The sequence below is a fragment of the Cervus canadensis genome, chromosome 13 (genome assembly GCF_019320065.1).
Source record: "Cervus canadensis isolate Bull #8, Minnesota chromosome 13, ASM1932006v1, whole genome shotgun sequence".
In the NCBI taxonomy this organism is placed as follows: Eukaryota; Metazoa; Chordata; class Mammalia; order Artiodactyla; family Cervidae; genus Cervus; species Cervus canadensis.
Window position 1 is genome coordinate 42,455,293 of NC_057398.1, and position 17,100 is coordinate 42,472,392.

Consider the following 17,100-nt stretch of genomic DNA (forward strand, 5'->3'; position numbering starts at 1 on the left):
TGGACTGGAACGTGGTGGTCTGGAGTCAGCGATAAGAAAGTGAAAGATAGAAAGAAGCTAATATTCCCTGGTTTATGCAGAGAACCAATAAAACCCTAGGACAGGGCTTGCACTGCTCACAAAGGCACAGGGCGCCCTCTCAAGGAGGTCTTGAAAGCCCAGGCAGGAGAGTGAGCTTGGTGGGTTTCCACGCTCCAGAGAATTAGCCAGAGGGAGGGAGAGACAGAGAGAGAGAGGGAAAGAAAGACATGGGGACCCAAGCCTCTGATGGAGCAACGGTGCTTTAATGATCTTTCTGTGAGTATATATAGGCTGTTTTACAAGGAATTTCTTTCGACAATGATAATGATCAGAAAACCAACATACAGCAACTGTTACCAAGGGAACAAGAGATTAACAATGGTCCTAACGTCAGGAGACAATCCATATCTCAAGAAAGAGGATCGAGACTAAGCAGTTTTGTGATAAGGAGAATGTTTCCTGAAGGAGATTCATGCATGTGTTTCATCCTATGACCTCAGTCCTGGGAGCAGCGTGCCGTTCCTCTCGTTCCTGTTGCCAGGAATTGATAAGGCCCAGAGGGTTTATGAGAAGCAGCACGTAGTCCTCCTCCTGTGAAACGTTCCCTGACACCCGTCCATCACCAACTTCTGGAGCTTGGCCAAACTCACGTGCTTGAGTTGGTGATGCCATCCAACCATCTCATCCTCTGTCATCCCCTTCTCCTCCTGCCCTCAGTCTTTCCCAGCATCAGGGTCTTTTCCAGTGAGTCAGTTCTTCGCATCAGGTACCCAAAGTATTGGAGTTTCAGCTTCAGCATCAGTCCTTCCAATGAATATTCAGGACTGATTTCCTTTAGGGTGGACTTGTTTGATCTCCTTGCAGTCCAAGGGACTCTCAAGAGTCTTCTCCAACATCACAGTTCTAAAGCATCAATTCTTTGGCACTCAGCTTTCTTTATAGTCTGACTCACACATCCATACATGACTACTGGAAAAATCATAACTTTGACTAGATGAACCTTTGTTGGCAAAGTAATGGCTCTACTTTTTAATATGCTGTCTAATTTGGTCATAGCTTTTCTTCCAGAGATTATTAAGACTTCTTAAAGGGAAGGGAAGAGATGGGAGACTAATTAAAGTTGTTTGTTTGTGTATGTGTGATGGGAGAGACGAGCTTTTGTGTAGGATGCAGGAAAGAGAAGTGTTGAAAATATTAAATACAAGAGAAATGGAATTATAATGAAACAAATTTCCTAACTTAGAGTGGCCAAGAGATAGGAGGGTTAATTATTAAAAGGAAAAGACATACTTCTTCTTCCTTTTACAGTAAATAGGAGAGGAGAGTATACAAATATAAGTAACTGGGTAGAGAAAATTTAAGGAGATGATTCTGGATAGTCTCAATTTTCTCTGCGAAGCAGGAAACAAAGATGTAGCTGTCTGCTGAGAGAAAAGATGTAGCTAAGGATAGGGGCATGAGGATAATGGTGTACATTTGTAATGTCAGTTGTAGAAGAAAAGTGGACAACAGACATAATAGATAAATAGATAAGATGAGATAAGGTAAGATTATAGCCTAGAATCGAAGTATGAGAAGCTTGGCTAGATTGCCCTAGAGGTTTTGGTCCAATGTAGTCTCCTTTAGGTAAGAGGCATTGATAGTATAGATATTAGCAGTTTTGGCTCAGCTTTTAAGTAGAATGTTGTCAAGAAGTACACTGAGTCAAAGAAGAGAGCTACCAGTCTCTAGGTCTACATTATCCACATGGTGGCCACTATGCCCTTGTAGCACTCGAGCACTTAAAGGATGACTGGTTCAAATTGAGATGTGTTGTACATGTGAGGTACACCCAGGACTTTGAATATTTAGTATGAAATAATAATGTAAAATAGCTCATTAATAATTTTTATATTATTCACTGGAATTATATTTTGGATATATAGGGTTTAATAAATTGTATTCAGTTAGGTTCAGTCGCTCATTCGTGTCCAACTCTTTTCAACCCCATGGACTGCAACAGGCCAGGCCTCCCTGTCCATCACCAACTCCCAGAGTTTACTCAAACTCATGTCCATTGAGTCGGTGATGCCATCCAACCATCTCATCCTCTGTCATCCCTTTCTCCTCCCGCCTTCAATCTTTCCCAGCATCAGGGTCTTTTCCAGTGAGTCAGTTCTTTGCATCAGGTGCCCAAAGTATTGGAGTTTCAGCTTCAGCATCAGTCCTTCCAATGAATATTCAGGACTGATTTCCTTTAGGATGGATTGGTTGGATCTCCTTGCAGTCCAAGGGACTCTCAAGAGTCTTCTCCAACACCACAGTTCAAAAGCATCATTTTTTCGGTGCTCAGCTTTCTTTATTATTAAAATTAACTTTGCTTGTTTTACTTTTTATTTTTATTTTTTTTTTCAGCCCCCTCCCCATTGTTTTACTTTTTAATGTGGCTCATGTTATTATATCTATTAGACTGTGCTGCTCTTGGTAACTGTGGGAGGCATTTAGATGATGTTTAAGTGCTAACCTCAGTATGGAATCTTAGCTGCTCATAGTGACTTTAAAGGGATTTATAGTGGACCTGGGGCAATTAGGAAATTAAAATTTTGAAAAGAGTTTTACCAAAGTGGTTGGATCTTTGAATACACCCTTTCTTTAGTGCTGGGTGGGAAGTCTAAGGTGGTCCATCAAACCAAATTATCCATATCTACAAAAGGTGAAAACTATTTGCATTGTCAATACAGTAGGAGGTTGTGAGATTCATATAAAATACTATCTGCTTTTTAAAATGAAAAAACTGTGTGAGTGCCTCATGGTTAGTTATAACTTTAAGTGTTTATTTTTAAAAATATGAAGATGAGTTCATCTACTTCTGTGTGCCTCCAATTTGGTCAGACAGTATTAGACATTTTATGGGCATTATCTCATTTAATTCAACCTAGCATTGCTGAACCTAAGCCTTTAATAAACTCTCTGTCCTACTTTATAAATTAAAGTGTACCCAGACTAGATGCTACTTCTGATGGCACTTTTTTCACTTTGCTGCTATATAAGAGATTTCAGCAAGAAGACTGATTATTTCAGGTGACTTTTGAGAGAGTAATTTCAAGAGAGTGGTGGTGAAAGCCAGATGGCAAGAAGATACTTACTAAGTTGTTTAGTCTCTAAGTCATGTCAGACTTTTGCAACCCCATGGACTGTAGCCCACCAGACTCCTCTGTCCATGGGATTTCTCAAGCAAGAATACTGGAGTGGGTTGCCATTTCCTTCTCCAGGGGATCTTCCTGACCCACGGATGGAACCTGCATCTACTGAATTGCCAGGTGATTCTTTACCACTGAGCCATCTGGGAAGCCCTACTTACTAAGTAGCAGCAGAGATTGTCCTTCTGAGGAAGAGAGATGGAACATCAAAGTATCATTGAAAAGTTCAGAGCTGGAAATAAACCAGCCAAGGGAGTCTTTAAAAAGGGATTTGATACAGGGAAAAAGTAGACTTTGCAAACGTTAGACGGGCTGCATAGCCAGCATCGGGAGCTGCCGTTGGAGCTGTTGAGTTTAAGGGCCTTTCTGCATCTAGAAGCAGCCACCACCACTGACTCATTTCCAGGAATCTGGTCACTCAGACACTGAGGCTGGCCACCACAACAGCCTCCAAACATGCATTTCTCCTGCCACCGGCTTTGTCTGCCAGTGACATCATCAGCGGAAGCAGGACTCTGCTCAGTTTTGCCATTTAGATCTCACTAGCATGACATAACCTGCACCATTAAGGTAGCTTTTAGATTTCTGACTTTCACCTAGGAGGAGGATAGAATGAAGAGTTGAAAGAGCCACTCTGTAGAATCTACCACAGCTGATTTATGTTGCTTTTTCTGAACTATTTGTAAAGAACATAAGAAGAGGGAGAAGAATTTCTGAGCCAGAACATTCAAAGGGAATAGTATATGTTTTCATGCTTGAAGTAGGGAAGACCTTAGTGGCTTTGAAAAATTATAAGAGGTTGATGTGACGAGACCATTTCAGGTGAGGGTGGAGAGGTAAGCAGATATTCGATCATGCAGGACTGTATAGCTTATGTTAAAATTTTTGGATTTTTCTCTTAAGGAAAGCATCAGAGGATATGAGGCAGGAAAATGGTATAACTTGACTTATGTTTTTATAAAGCCCACTCTGACTATTTTGTGGTGAGTATATTTATCAAGAGCAGTGGATAAACCAGAAAGAAATCAATAGTCTAGGTATGAGAGTATGGTGGCAGAGTGAAGATAGAAAATAGACTGATAAGGGCCACAGTTCAGCATTTGTAATGGCAGAATGTGGCAGTGAATCAGTTGTCAGAGATGCCAGGAATGGGTCTTAGCTATTTCATTACTTTATTCCTTCATTACTTTATTTATATAGCTCCATTACTTTATTGAGCTGTAAGTCTCTTTAGGAGAGAAGTCTGAGCAGGAGTTATTTTATCAGGGTGTCGTAGACTGTGCACAACACTTTTTTTTCCATGGGGGAGAGATTGAGAATGCCCCTCGAGTTTCTCAGTAGTGATATGTCTATACAGGCTTACTTTGTTTTATTGTTCCACATAATTAGGCTTCACTAATACCATGGGGTCTTTTGTTTGTGTGTTTGTTTTTAACAAAGTGAAGGTTTGTAGCAACCCTGCCACAAGCAAGTCTATCAACGCTATTTTTCCAGTAGCGCTTGCTCACTTCATGTCTCTGCCATATTTTGGCAGATCTAACAATACTGTATGCTTTTTCATTATTGTTTATATTTGTCGCAGTGATCTGTGACCAGTGATCTTTGATCACTGAGGATGAGATGGTGGTTAGCATTTTTTAACTAATAATAACTAAGTTGGTTCTGTTGTGTCCAATTCTTTGTGACACTATGGACTGTAGCCCTCCAGGCTCCTCTGTCCATGCGGATTCTTCAGATAAGAATACTGGAGTGGGTTGCCATGCCCTCCTCCAGGGTGACTTCCCAATCCAGGGATGAGACCCGTGTCTCACGTCTCCTGCATTGGCAGGCGGGTTCTTTACCACTAGTCCTACCTGGGAAAGCCAAGCGTTTTTTAGCAACAGATTATTTTTTAGTTAAGGTATGTTCATTTTTTTTTAGACATAATGCTATTGCACACTTACTAGACTAAAGTATATTGTAAACATGACATATGCACTGGGAAACAGAAAACTTGTGTGGCTCACTTGATTGCAGTACTCACTTTGTTACATGGTCTGGAATCAGATCCATAGTGTCTGCCAGTGAAGCCTGTACTTCAAAGGTTAAATCTCCTATAATGTAACTTTTGGGAAAAACAGAAAAGAACTAGAAAAATATTTCCTGAAAAGGAGTTTGTTTCCTCTATATTAATGTTTATGTTCTCAGACTTTACTTACAAACAAGTCCTTGTGCGTTTTGGTGAAATACAAAGCAAGTCACATAACAGCAAGCAAAAAGATTTGCCCAACAATTTTAAAAAAGGAGAACCAGGAGAACCAAATCATTTTACATATAAAAATAATACGTGTGTCAAATGAGACCTTATTTCAGCCAGTGCCTACTACTGCCTGCAGTAGCAAAAGCTCAGTTGGAGGCAGTGATTACTATGACCTGTGTGGTCTGTTGGAGCCTAGTGGAGAAGATAGGGTTGAATTGCCTAAATGGTTCACCTAAAATTACACTTAATTATGACCCTCTTCAGGTTCTATAAATTTACATTACAGCTAATTTCTATTTAATTAAAAGGGAGCTGTGAAGCTTGTCAGAGGTCGCAAACCAGATTTTAATGATTCCTCTTACATAAATAATTCATGTGGTCTCTAGAGCTAATGAGAGTATTTACTGTGAATTCTCCAATGGCTCATTCAATGAGACTAATATATAAGTAGATGTGTTTAGTTTTGCAATTACTTTTTCTAGAAGGATCCTTAGACTTATAGAAAGTAGCTTTTGGATTTCTTCTCTGGTTTCCTTTCCTATTTCTGATTCCTTCTGGTGTTTCATTAACTTGTTTTAGTTGTGAATTAGCCTGATGTTGCTCATCTCCCAGGAATGTGAAACTGTAACTGCATTAGTTAATACAAAGTTGCATGGAAATGGGAAAAATGGTTGGTGGTTAAGGTTTGCTAAGATAAATTTGGAGTATCAGAGGAGTCAAGAAGAGGGCTTAGCATGTACTTTCTAATATTATAGGACTCTGCCAAAGAGCACCAATAATGGCTGGAAACATGAGTGATTGCTGTTTTAATTATAGTGGTTGTTTCATTGGCCTTTGGTATGAAATTCTGTTATCAGTGTTGCCTATAAAATCATGGCAGTGGTTGTAACATTTCCTTTATCTCAAACTCTTTTAGAATTGCTAAGATTGGAGCCATGCTCAGGTCAGTTCAGTTTAGTTACTCAATCGTGTCTGACTTTTTGCGACCCCATGAAGTGCAGCACGCCAGGCCTCCCTGTCCATCACCAACTCCCGGAGTTTACTCAAACTCATGCCCATCGAGTCGGTGATGCCATCCAGCCATCTCATCTTCTGCCGCCCGCTTCTCCTCCTGCCCCCAGTCCCTCCCATCATCAGGGTCTTTTCCAGTGAGTCAACTCTCCGCATGAGGTGGCCAAAGTACTGGAGTTTCAGCTTCAGCATCAGTCCTTCCAATGAACACCCAGGACTGATCTCCTTTAGGATGGACTGGTTGGATTTCCTTGCAGTCGAAGGGACTCTCAAGAGTCTTCTCCAGCACCACAGTTCAAAAGCATCAATTTTCCGGCACTCAGCTTTCTTTATAGTCCGACTCTCACATCCTTACATTACTACTGGAAAAATCATAGCCTTGATTAGACGGACTTTTGTTGGCAAAGTAATGTCTCTACTTTTTAATATGCTATCTAGATTGGTCATAACTTTCCTTCCAAGGAGTAAGCGTCTTTTAATTCATGGCTGCAGTCACCATCTGCAGTGATTTTGGAGTCCAAAAAAATAAAGTCTGGCGCTGTTTCCACTGTCTCCCCATCACTTAATTGTTTACCATATGACAGAAAGAAAAGAAAGTGCTAGTCACTCAGTCGCGTCCAACTCTTTGTAACCCCATGGGCTGTAGACTGTCAGGCTTCTCTCTCCAAGGAATTCTCCAGGCAAGAATACTGGAGTGGGTTGCCATTCCCTTCTCCTGGGGATCGTCCCAACCCAGGGATTGAACAGAGTCTCCCACACTGCAGGCAGAGTCTTTAACTGCTGTAAAATACTTTTACTTACTCTAATTATCACAACAACATTGTAGTTAAGTCCTATTTTTAATCGATATTTTACAAATGAGAACATTAGAACACTCAGAAAGGTTAAGCAACATGGCATGGCCACACCACTCGTAAGTGACAGAAGCACAATTCAAATCCAGAGAGCCTTTCTCCACAGTCCTTATCCTTCATCCTGCTGCACACTAGCTTCTTGAATAGCAGTGTTGGCATTTTATGTCCGTCAGAAATATTTAGCAAACATTTACTGTGTATTCATCCCTAGTGGCTCAGTTGGTAAAGAATCTGCCTGCAATGCAGGAGATGCCAGTTTGATGCCTGGGTTGGGAAGATCCTCTGGAGAAGGAAATGGCAACCCACTCCAGTATGCTTGCCTGGAGAATTCCATAGACAGAGGAGCCAGGCAAGTTACAGTCCATTTGATCGCAGAGTCAGACACAACTGTGCGACTGACTTTCAAATTTCACCTTTCATAAATAAGACCTAGAATATTAAGCAAGTCTTACGTTGTGTCAAAAGGTTGGGAGTCTAATGGAAACTTACTGAAATAGGCACACAAAAAAGCTATGATTGCAAGTCAGGGATCTATAGTAGGAACATAGATTCCTGTGTGAGCAGTGGGAATGGAAAGATTACTCTGGGAGGAATTCAAGTTAGTTTTATAGAGGAAATTATGTTGTTGGGATTTTAGCTTTCAGGGAAGGTGTGTGTGAGGCCTAAAGGATAGATTTAGGCAGAATGTGGAGGAATATGAATGACACCCTAACAAGCTGAGACATTAGGTCACAGCAAGTGAGGAGCATAATAATGTCTGTGTTTTACGCACAAAATGATGGCAGCCGATGTGAATTAAAGGTAACTTATTAGGCTTGGAGAAATGGAAATGTCAGCAGGATGAGTGTTCATCAGCGTGGCAGATAAGAAATACATGCCCATCTTTCCCTCCCTTTCCAATCCTCAGAAACTATGGGAGATGTATTTTATCTTGTTTTATTTAAAAGAGCAAATCTCCGGCCAAGCTGGAAAACAAGAAAGAGTGCTTACCGTTAGTAGGCCATCAACTTTGAAAGGCAAAAGCAGGTAGGATTGGACTGTTAAGGAGAAGCCTACTCTAAAGCACCCAGGAGAGGCCTGCTCAGAAGGGGCAGGGCATCTGACTGTACACCAGACAATGTGGACAGGATGCCCGGGAGGGGCCTGGAGCCATTAGCAGGGTGATGGGTGAGGAGGCCGCATGAAGAGTCTCAGAGTCCAGCCATTTCCCCTTTGCTTGCTTATGCTGAACAGAGGACAGCTGATGCTTTTAGCCACAGCCCAAGGCCATGAATGTGGGGCTTTAGCTAGAGGTAATGTGGTGGGTAGGTAGCTAGTGACACCCGGGAAAAATGAGAAGCCCTGCTTCCTTAAGAAAAACAATGAGCATATCTTACACGTTGGTATGTCCCTACCCTCCGTGACAGGTAAACAGAGAATTCCAAAGATAAAGAGTCAGGAGTTCCAACCATTTGCAGTTAATTCATACCATAAAGAAGACACCAAACACAACAAACTTTCTTTTGGCGAAGGAAATGGCACCCCACTCCAGTATTCGTGCCTGGAGAATCCCATGGATGGGGGAGCCTGGTAGGCTACAGTCCACGGGGTGGCAAAGAGTCAGACATGACTGAGCGACTTCACTCACTCAACAAGAGTCTTTAATATAGTCAGCATCCCCAGAAAGAGAATATTAGATCCATAAAAATAATTATAAATACAGAAAACTTAAAATATAATTTTTGAAATGTTAAAAATACTTAGAAAATGAGTAGAATTCTGCAACGGACCCAGTTTAAAGGCATATTATTGAGCTGACAGGTCAAATGGAGGAATTCTCCCAGAATATAACACAGATAGACAATTAGATGGAGAATATAAAAAGAGAGAGGCAAGATAGAACCAGCAGTTTCAATATCTGTTACAATGGCTGGCTAAAAGAAGGAAGAAATAAAATGGAGAAGAGAAAACAATAAAAGAAATAATAAACTGAAAATATGTATCTTCAAATTAGACTGGACTATTGAGTATGGAGGAGAATGACCAGTAAATGGCCAATGCCTAGATAAAGAGATAATTCAAAACCTTCCAGAAAAGAGAAAAAAATTACCTAAAAAGAGTGGTAATCCAATTTCAGTAGTCTACATGTGTTTTGTCTACATGCTGTATATACCACATGCATTATACATACATGTGCATGTGTGCCTGTCTGTGTGTGTATATGTTTGTATGTATGTAATTAGTAGATGCCATGGAGGGCTGCTCAGATCCCATCTGCCCTTCAGGACTGAAATGCACAATCCCCAGCTGCTGGGAGTGTTAGCAGCTGACAGTAATACAGTTAAGTCCCTCTCTAGAGACTGCCGTCTGCCGAAGAAAAGCCATCTGTCCAAAGACATGCCCCCTTCCTTGGAGTGGCCTCTGTCCAGTGACTTGTCAATTTGGAGAAATGAAAGTCTGACCTGTTTGTTTCAGTTGAGGACAACTCTGAAGCTCCAGAGCTCCTTGTAGGATTACCTGGGGCAACTGCTGTTACTGCATTGAAATTCAACTTCTCTGCCCAGTCTTGTTTTCCTCACTTCCCCACAAGTATAGATCCTGAGGCTACTCCCCAATAAACTTCCTGCATGCAAATGTCCACCTCAGAGTTGATATCCACTACCCATGTGTGTGTGCATGCGTGTTCAGTTGTGTCTGTCTGTGACCCTGTGGACTGTAGCCTACCAGGCTCCTCTGACCATAGGATTCTCTAGGCAAGGATACTGGAGTGGGTTGCCATTTCCTACTCCAGGGGATCTTCCCAACCCAGGGATTGAACCCTTGTTTCCTGCATTGGCAGGTGGATTCTTTACCCCTGTACCACCTGGGAAGCCCCCACTATCCATGAGACCTTCACTAAAATTGACTGTGCATTAGGACACAGAGAAAATCTGACAAATCCTTTCAAAAGAAAACCAAAGAAACTGCACTCTCTGACCACAGTACAACATCCCTCCAACACACCAGTCTTTTCAGAGTTCAAGTGCTGTGCACATAGCAGACACCTACGTGATAGTGGTATTTCAGAGTGAGTCACTTCAAAGTTTTTCCCCTAATCTGAAACAATAAGGAAAAGAAAAGAAGTACTCACCTTTCATTCACCTTTCATAATTTTCCAAAGTACATTTTATTTCACAGAATGGCAGCTTACCACCACAAAAGTAGAGTAGGTGTTGAATATCGGGTACTTCATTCCCAGACAATTATGAGGAACAGAATGAAAATAATGAATATGAAATAAAAAATAAAGTCATCCTTATTTCCTAGTTGATCAAAACGTTTTTCTTAAACTTGATACGTTTGTAACTGACATTTGATAGAAACCTTGAAACTATGACTTAAGTAATTAAATGCATGCCTTTAAAATGTGCTGAAGTGATGAAATCACAGCTGTGAACGCTGCTCAGCATGGTAGTGCCCAGCACCATACCCTACACCTGTCATAATTCTTGGTGATTTGCATATTCATACAGGTAATCCATTCCTTAGGGCTTCTCTGGTGACTCAGACAGTAAATAATCCACCTGTAATATAGGAGACCTGGGTTTGATCCTTGGGTTGGGAAGATCCCCTGGAAAAGGGCATGACAGCCCACTCCAGTATTCTTGCCTAGAGAATCCCCATGGACAGAGGAGCCTGGTGGGCTGCAGTCCATGGGGTTGCACAGAGTCAGACACAACTGAGTGACTAAGCCCAGCCCAGCACAGCACAGTCCATTCCATACCTTGGTCTCTCCAGCTGTTGTCCTCCTTTCTTTCAACCTTTTTTCCTTCCACCTGACCTCAGCATGGTTATACCTTAAAATTGGTCATTATAAAACTTTGTAACCCCATCTCTGCCCACCCCCAGTAATTCCAATTTCAAATATCCACTCTCTTAACTCTCCAGCTCATTTCTTCTAACCCACAGATTTCCATAAATCATCCCATCCCACTAGGAGCTCTGATGCACTGATCTACCTTTTCATTGTGTCTCACCCTTTTCCTTGTCCTCCCCCACTTTACTTTCTTCCTCAATTAAAAAAATGTTTGTCCATCATCATCATCATTGTTTTCTTACATACACCCTGAGCCTCCCTTCTCAGGGTGTTGTTTATACCCCTCTCTCGTGTTGTTTTTGGTAAAACCCCAGCCCTCGTTAAATTCAGCTTTCTGCCCCCCCCTTTGCCTGTGTCCGTGACTGGAGAACACCCAGCTGTTCTGAAAAATCTCTCTTTTGTGATCACTGACCTCACGAGGGCCCTAGTGCAGTCACATCCATTTTTCTAGTTCATTCACTTTTCTCCCCTTTTAAAATGTTATCTCATACCTTCTTTTCTCTCCTCAGATCCCCAAAACTTCCTCCCTGTCCTCCCTCTCAGTTGGTGACAATCTTGCTGACTTTTTTCACTTGAAAATAGTCAAAATGAATCAAAAAACTTTAGAAATATTCTATATTCTGTTTAAGATGACAGTTTCTGAGTGTATACGTTTGGCAGAATTCATGGGGCAGTACACTGAAAGCCAATGCATGTTATCATATGTAAGTTATACCTCAGTGAAACTTGAAAGTAGAGAAAGAACTTCCATAAGTTCCAGCTTCCACATAAACCCACAGCTATAACTTGGCCCATGTACTGTCTTGATGTTTAGGATGAATGCTTCATGCTCTTAGATAAGGCCAACTTGTCTACTTAGTCACTTGCTTCCATCTCTCCAACAACTCTTCTTCCTTCTGCTTCATCAGTTTTCCCCTTTGTTGGATCGTTCCTATCAGCATAGAACCATGCTATTATTTCTCCAACTTTAAAAGTCACATCCCCTCTCTCTCAAAAAAAAAAAAACAAACCCACACCAAAACCCTCTCTTTATCCCACCTCTCTCTCCAGCACTGCTAGATTTCTCTCCCCTTTGCAGTAAAATTCCTTAACTCTTGTATGCACTGATGATTGAGGGCAAATTGTTTCAGCTCTTTAAGAAAGTAGTTTGACAGTACTTAGGGAAACTGAGTATGTGTATACCCTAAGATTACAGGAAAACTGCACATGTGCACCATGTACAAAAATGCTTGTAGCAGAATTGTTTGTGTGTGCGCGCATGTGTGTGTGTGAGCTAGAGAGAGAGAGGTGGGAACATAAAGCAAGAGGTGGGAGAGAGAGAGAGTAACTGAATGTCAGTCATCAGGAAAATAGATAAAGCATGTTCTGTCCTACACTGGGGGCTTCCTTGGTGGCTCAGGGGTAAAGAAACAACCTGCAAATTCAGGAGACGTGGGTTTAGTTGCTGGGTTGGGAAGATTCCCTGGAGAAGGGAATGGCAACCCACTCCAGTGTTCTTGCCTGGAAAATCCCGTGGACAGAGGAGCCTGGCGGGCTACAGTCCATGAGGTCGTAAAACAGTTGGATACAACTTAGCAGCTAAACAGTCGTACACTGGAATATATATGGTAACAAAAATGAGTTACAGCTACACATATTTACATGGACAAATATGAAAAACAATGCCTTGAAAACATAACAGGGTAATAATGGTAACCTCTGGATGGAGCCAGGAGTAGATGGAATGAGGAAGGGTCACACAGGGGGCCTTGGAAGTTATTTTAATATTATTTTAATTCTGCTCAATGGTGTGTACACAGGTATTTGTTTCATTATTATTCCTAAATATTCATGTGCAGCCAATGCCTGTTTTGCATGTACAATATATTTCAAAATTAAAATAGGGTTTTAGAAAAACTTTAACTTAGAAAAACAAAGACTGTTAAGTATATCACTGATATTCCCAGGTCTTCAGTTTTTTTAACCTCATTTCTTTTACCCACAATTTTATGAGTTATTTGTAACTTTTTTCCCCTAAGTGTGAGGTAGCACTAAACTGATACAACTGTTACATTTTAAAAAAACACCTTTTGAAATCAATGCTGTCAGACTAGTTCATTTTAAATTAAGTCATTAGCATCTCTATTGTCTTTATAAAATACAAATCTCTCACAGTAATGAACTGGGTTCATATTTTATGTGATTCCCATAGTTTGCTGATAAGAGACGTAATTATTGTTGCCTTCAACATAGATTACAGTGGATGTTACACTGGGCCAGGTCAAAGTTTTGAGTCAACTGAGAATGTTCCTTGCTCAGTTTTCATGCATTCGTGCCGTTTCTAGGAAAAATCATTACCAGCAACATATACATGTATCTCATTAATGGATAATTCAGGTGTTTGATACAGCTGGTGGTTTTTTTCTTTTTAATTAACACTACATGATTGACTGTAATCTCTATGTGAATGTGTTTTTAATAGGAAATTGCCCGACATTTACGCCCTGGAACCCTACGGGCAATCTTTGGTAAAACTAAGATCCAGAATGCTGTCCACTGTACGGATCTGCCAGAGGATGGTCTATTAGAGGTAAGATGAAGAAGGGTAAATACCCTATTTATATTTCAAGCTCATAAATAATCTCAGCAGTTCTAGTGTATAAAGAACCTTTTAGTACTCTTGGATTACAATGTTCTTTAGCCATCTGATAACTTCAGACTGTAGTGTTAAACGACCAAGTGGTAGGATGCTGTTTGTAATAGGTTCTGTAATAAATATGATAAATGTTTTATAGAAAGTATTTTAATCTTAACAACAACTCTAACAGGCTGACATTATCATGTCAGAGAAGTTAATTAACATCCTCAAATCAAACAAATAATATAGGACAAAGCTGTATTTTGACTTCTCGTTTGTTTAACTAACATAAGAAACAATGAAAAAAATTACAAGAAAATGAAGTGAAAATTGTTCTGGTTTGGGGTTAAGAAAATCATTTCACAGCTAAAGGAAAGAGACCTTAGAGAAGAGACTGGTATTTTTAACTTCTTATAGTTTAAAAAGTTTTTTGTGTCAAGGTGCTAAATGAAATTAAAAGACAAATGATGAATTTAAGTGATTATAGCATGAACGGCAGAAAATTGATTGCTATCCTTAATACATATTTATTTCAATAAGCGTTATGTTTTATATCAAATCTATCAGTCTTTTTATCTTTGAAGTCATATGTAGAAAAGCCTTCCCAAACATTTTGTTTTTGCTTTCTTACACTGAGACATTCATCTCACCTGGAATTTATTTGTTGAATGATGTGAGGTATGGATACAGTCAGCTGTCACAACATTGCTTTTTAAATCCTTCTGTTCTTTCATTGTTATTTTTCATTTATTGAATACTTTATGCACCTGTGCCTATTTCTTAACTTTGCATTTTATTCCATTGGTCTGTGCCAGAAAAATACTATTTTTTATTGTTGTAGTTTATTTATACTTTTAAAACATTTTCCTGTTTATTCTCTAAAATTTATTCCTCCGAATGAACTTTACACGAGTTTACCAGTTTCTTATCCCACCCTCACAAGATGCCAATGGGATCTTGACTGACTTTACAGTATGTTTATAAATTAATCTGGGTGTGACAAAAGTATAATAATAGTTCATCAAATGCATATATGGTATGCCTCTTTTATATATGGGTCTTAGACATAGTGTATTACATTTATTTCCATGAGTTTTTGTTTTAGTGGCTATAAAGAATGACTTTGCTAGCTCCATTAAGACTGTTATAATTTGGGATGTTAATCTGCTAAAATTTTGTCCAAACTGCACTGTGGAATGAAATGTAGACATACACACTTCTGAAAAGTGAAAATGTAACAATTTTGTTTTCAATTACCCAAAGTATTAACTATTTACTTTATACTTCACCTATTTTATAAATATTCCTTTTGCCTTCTGATAACTTAGGAACTATAGATTAGGCTTGAATTCAGAGTGTTGTTCAGTGAAATTGAAATATTATTAACCATGAATTTTATGCCCATTAAAAAATATTATCCAAGGTATGCTTGTGATTTTGCTCATACAATTTGAAATAGGTTATTATGGCCTGCAGTTTACAAAGCCATTTACTAAGTGATTAAAATCTCAAACCAAACTACACAGGAGATATAATTGCAGATTAATGGCTGTGTGGTTCAGAGAATTAATCAAAAACCAGAAACTGGAGCTCCAACAGCCTCCTTTCACCTTGCTGATAATTCATACTTGATGTGCCCTGGAATAAGTCACTTTTTCTTTCCATTCGTCACTTCTCTTATCAACAAAATGGAATAAAGAGTGCTGATACCATCAGGATATTCTGTTAGTTAGGGATTAACTATTTGCAGATTGTTACTTAGCTTCAAGTGTAAAATATTATTTAAGGGGAAAAAAAAAAAGCCCATGAGGCCCAAAGAATTATCTGCTTATAGGTTTTTAAAGTGAAATTCAAAATGACACAAAGACAAGCTCTCTGGGCAGGAGCTTTCCTTTGCACTTAGATCTACTATTCATGAAAGGAATATCCTTTTGATGTAGAGTGACCATAAAATGTGTTGCCTAATCCAGAATTAAGTAGACAGGATGTGAGAACAAAAGGTATAAATAAGAACCGTCATTGGCACACTGGAATCACGGGTGCCCTAGTTATATGGAAAGAAGGAACAGCCTACTTCTCCTTTTTCTCATGTGATGTTTACTGAGCTAAATTTATTTGTGTCACGTGTGTGGAGCTCAGAAAATACGGTGTCAATTTATATTTTGTCACTATCCATTATTTAGTTATTCTTACAGCAAAGAATTATAGAGTGTGTTTTAACTTGCTGACGTTGAAATAGGATTTCAAAATCAAACAAGACATTTTTTCTGTCCTCACTGAGTTTACATTAAGTCTTAGAGGTCAAGGATCTTAGCGTGAGTGTAAAAATCTGATGTAATTGAATGAAGCTATTGTGACACAGCCACTTTTGTGGTTATAGGGAAAAATGACAGCCTCAGTTTAGTATGAGACATTCTAAGATGTTATTTTGCTGGTACCATGCACAGAGACTGCTGCTGCTGCTAAGTCGCTTCAGTCGTGTCTGACTGTGCGACCCCATAGACGGCAGCCCACCAGGCTCCGCCGTCCCTGGGATTCTCCAGGCAAGAACACTGGAGTGGGTTGCCATTTCCTTCTCCAGTGCATGAAAGTGAAAAGTGAAAGTGAAGTTGCTCAGTCGTGTCCGACTCTTCGCAACCCCATGGACTGTAGCCTACCAGGCTCCTCAGTCCATGGGATTCTCCAGGCAAGAGTACTGGAGTGGGGTGCCATTGCCTTCTTCGGCACAGAGACTACTGGTAGTAATTATGAAGATATTAAACTTATGCTTTACAGAAAGCATTAATGGAAAATGTTTAGCTTAACTTGTAATAAAGAAATAGTAGTTTTCTACTTGTGGCAAAGAAGTTTTAAAGTATCAGTGTCCACTTCTGGTAAGACTACGGTAAAATAGATACCCTCATATTGTTGATGACAGCTATGTGGTAATGGGTATTGAAAGCCATGAGATTTTTTCATATACTTTGTCCCAGAATTCTACCTAGAATCACACCAAAGGGGAGAGATAGCAGCACAACTAATAAATGGGAAGTTCATTTAAGAAGTATTGGTGGTACATGGAACTCTGTTCACTGTTATGCGGCAGCCCAGATGGGAGAAGAGTTTGGGGGAGAATGGATACATGTATATGTGTGGCAGAGTCCCTTTGCCATTCACCTGAAACTATCACAGTATTGTTAATCAGATATAGCGCAATACAAAATAAAAAGTTTAAAGAGAAATTTTTTTAAAAAGTGATATGAGGGAATTCTCTGGTTGCCCAGTGGTTAGGACTAGGTTCTTTCACTACTAGGGCCTGGGTTCAATCCCTGGTCGGGGAACTGAGATCCAGCAAGTGGTGTGGC

The 17,100-nt window shown here is 39.9% G+C and overlaps 1 protein-coding gene across 1 annotated transcript in view; it reads left to right on the plus strand.

The window, feature by feature from the left end:
* NME7 (NME/NM23 family member 7) overlaps positions 1-17,100 on the plus strand; it is a 226,982-nt gene that overhangs the window by 157,248 nt on the left and 52,634 nt on the right. The window contains exon 11 of the mRNA XM_043486385.1: positions 13,601-13,708. Coding sequence (XP_043342320.1) covers positions 13,601-13,708 — 108 coding nt within the window. The remainder of the gene's footprint in view (positions 1-13,600; positions 13,709-17,100) is intronic.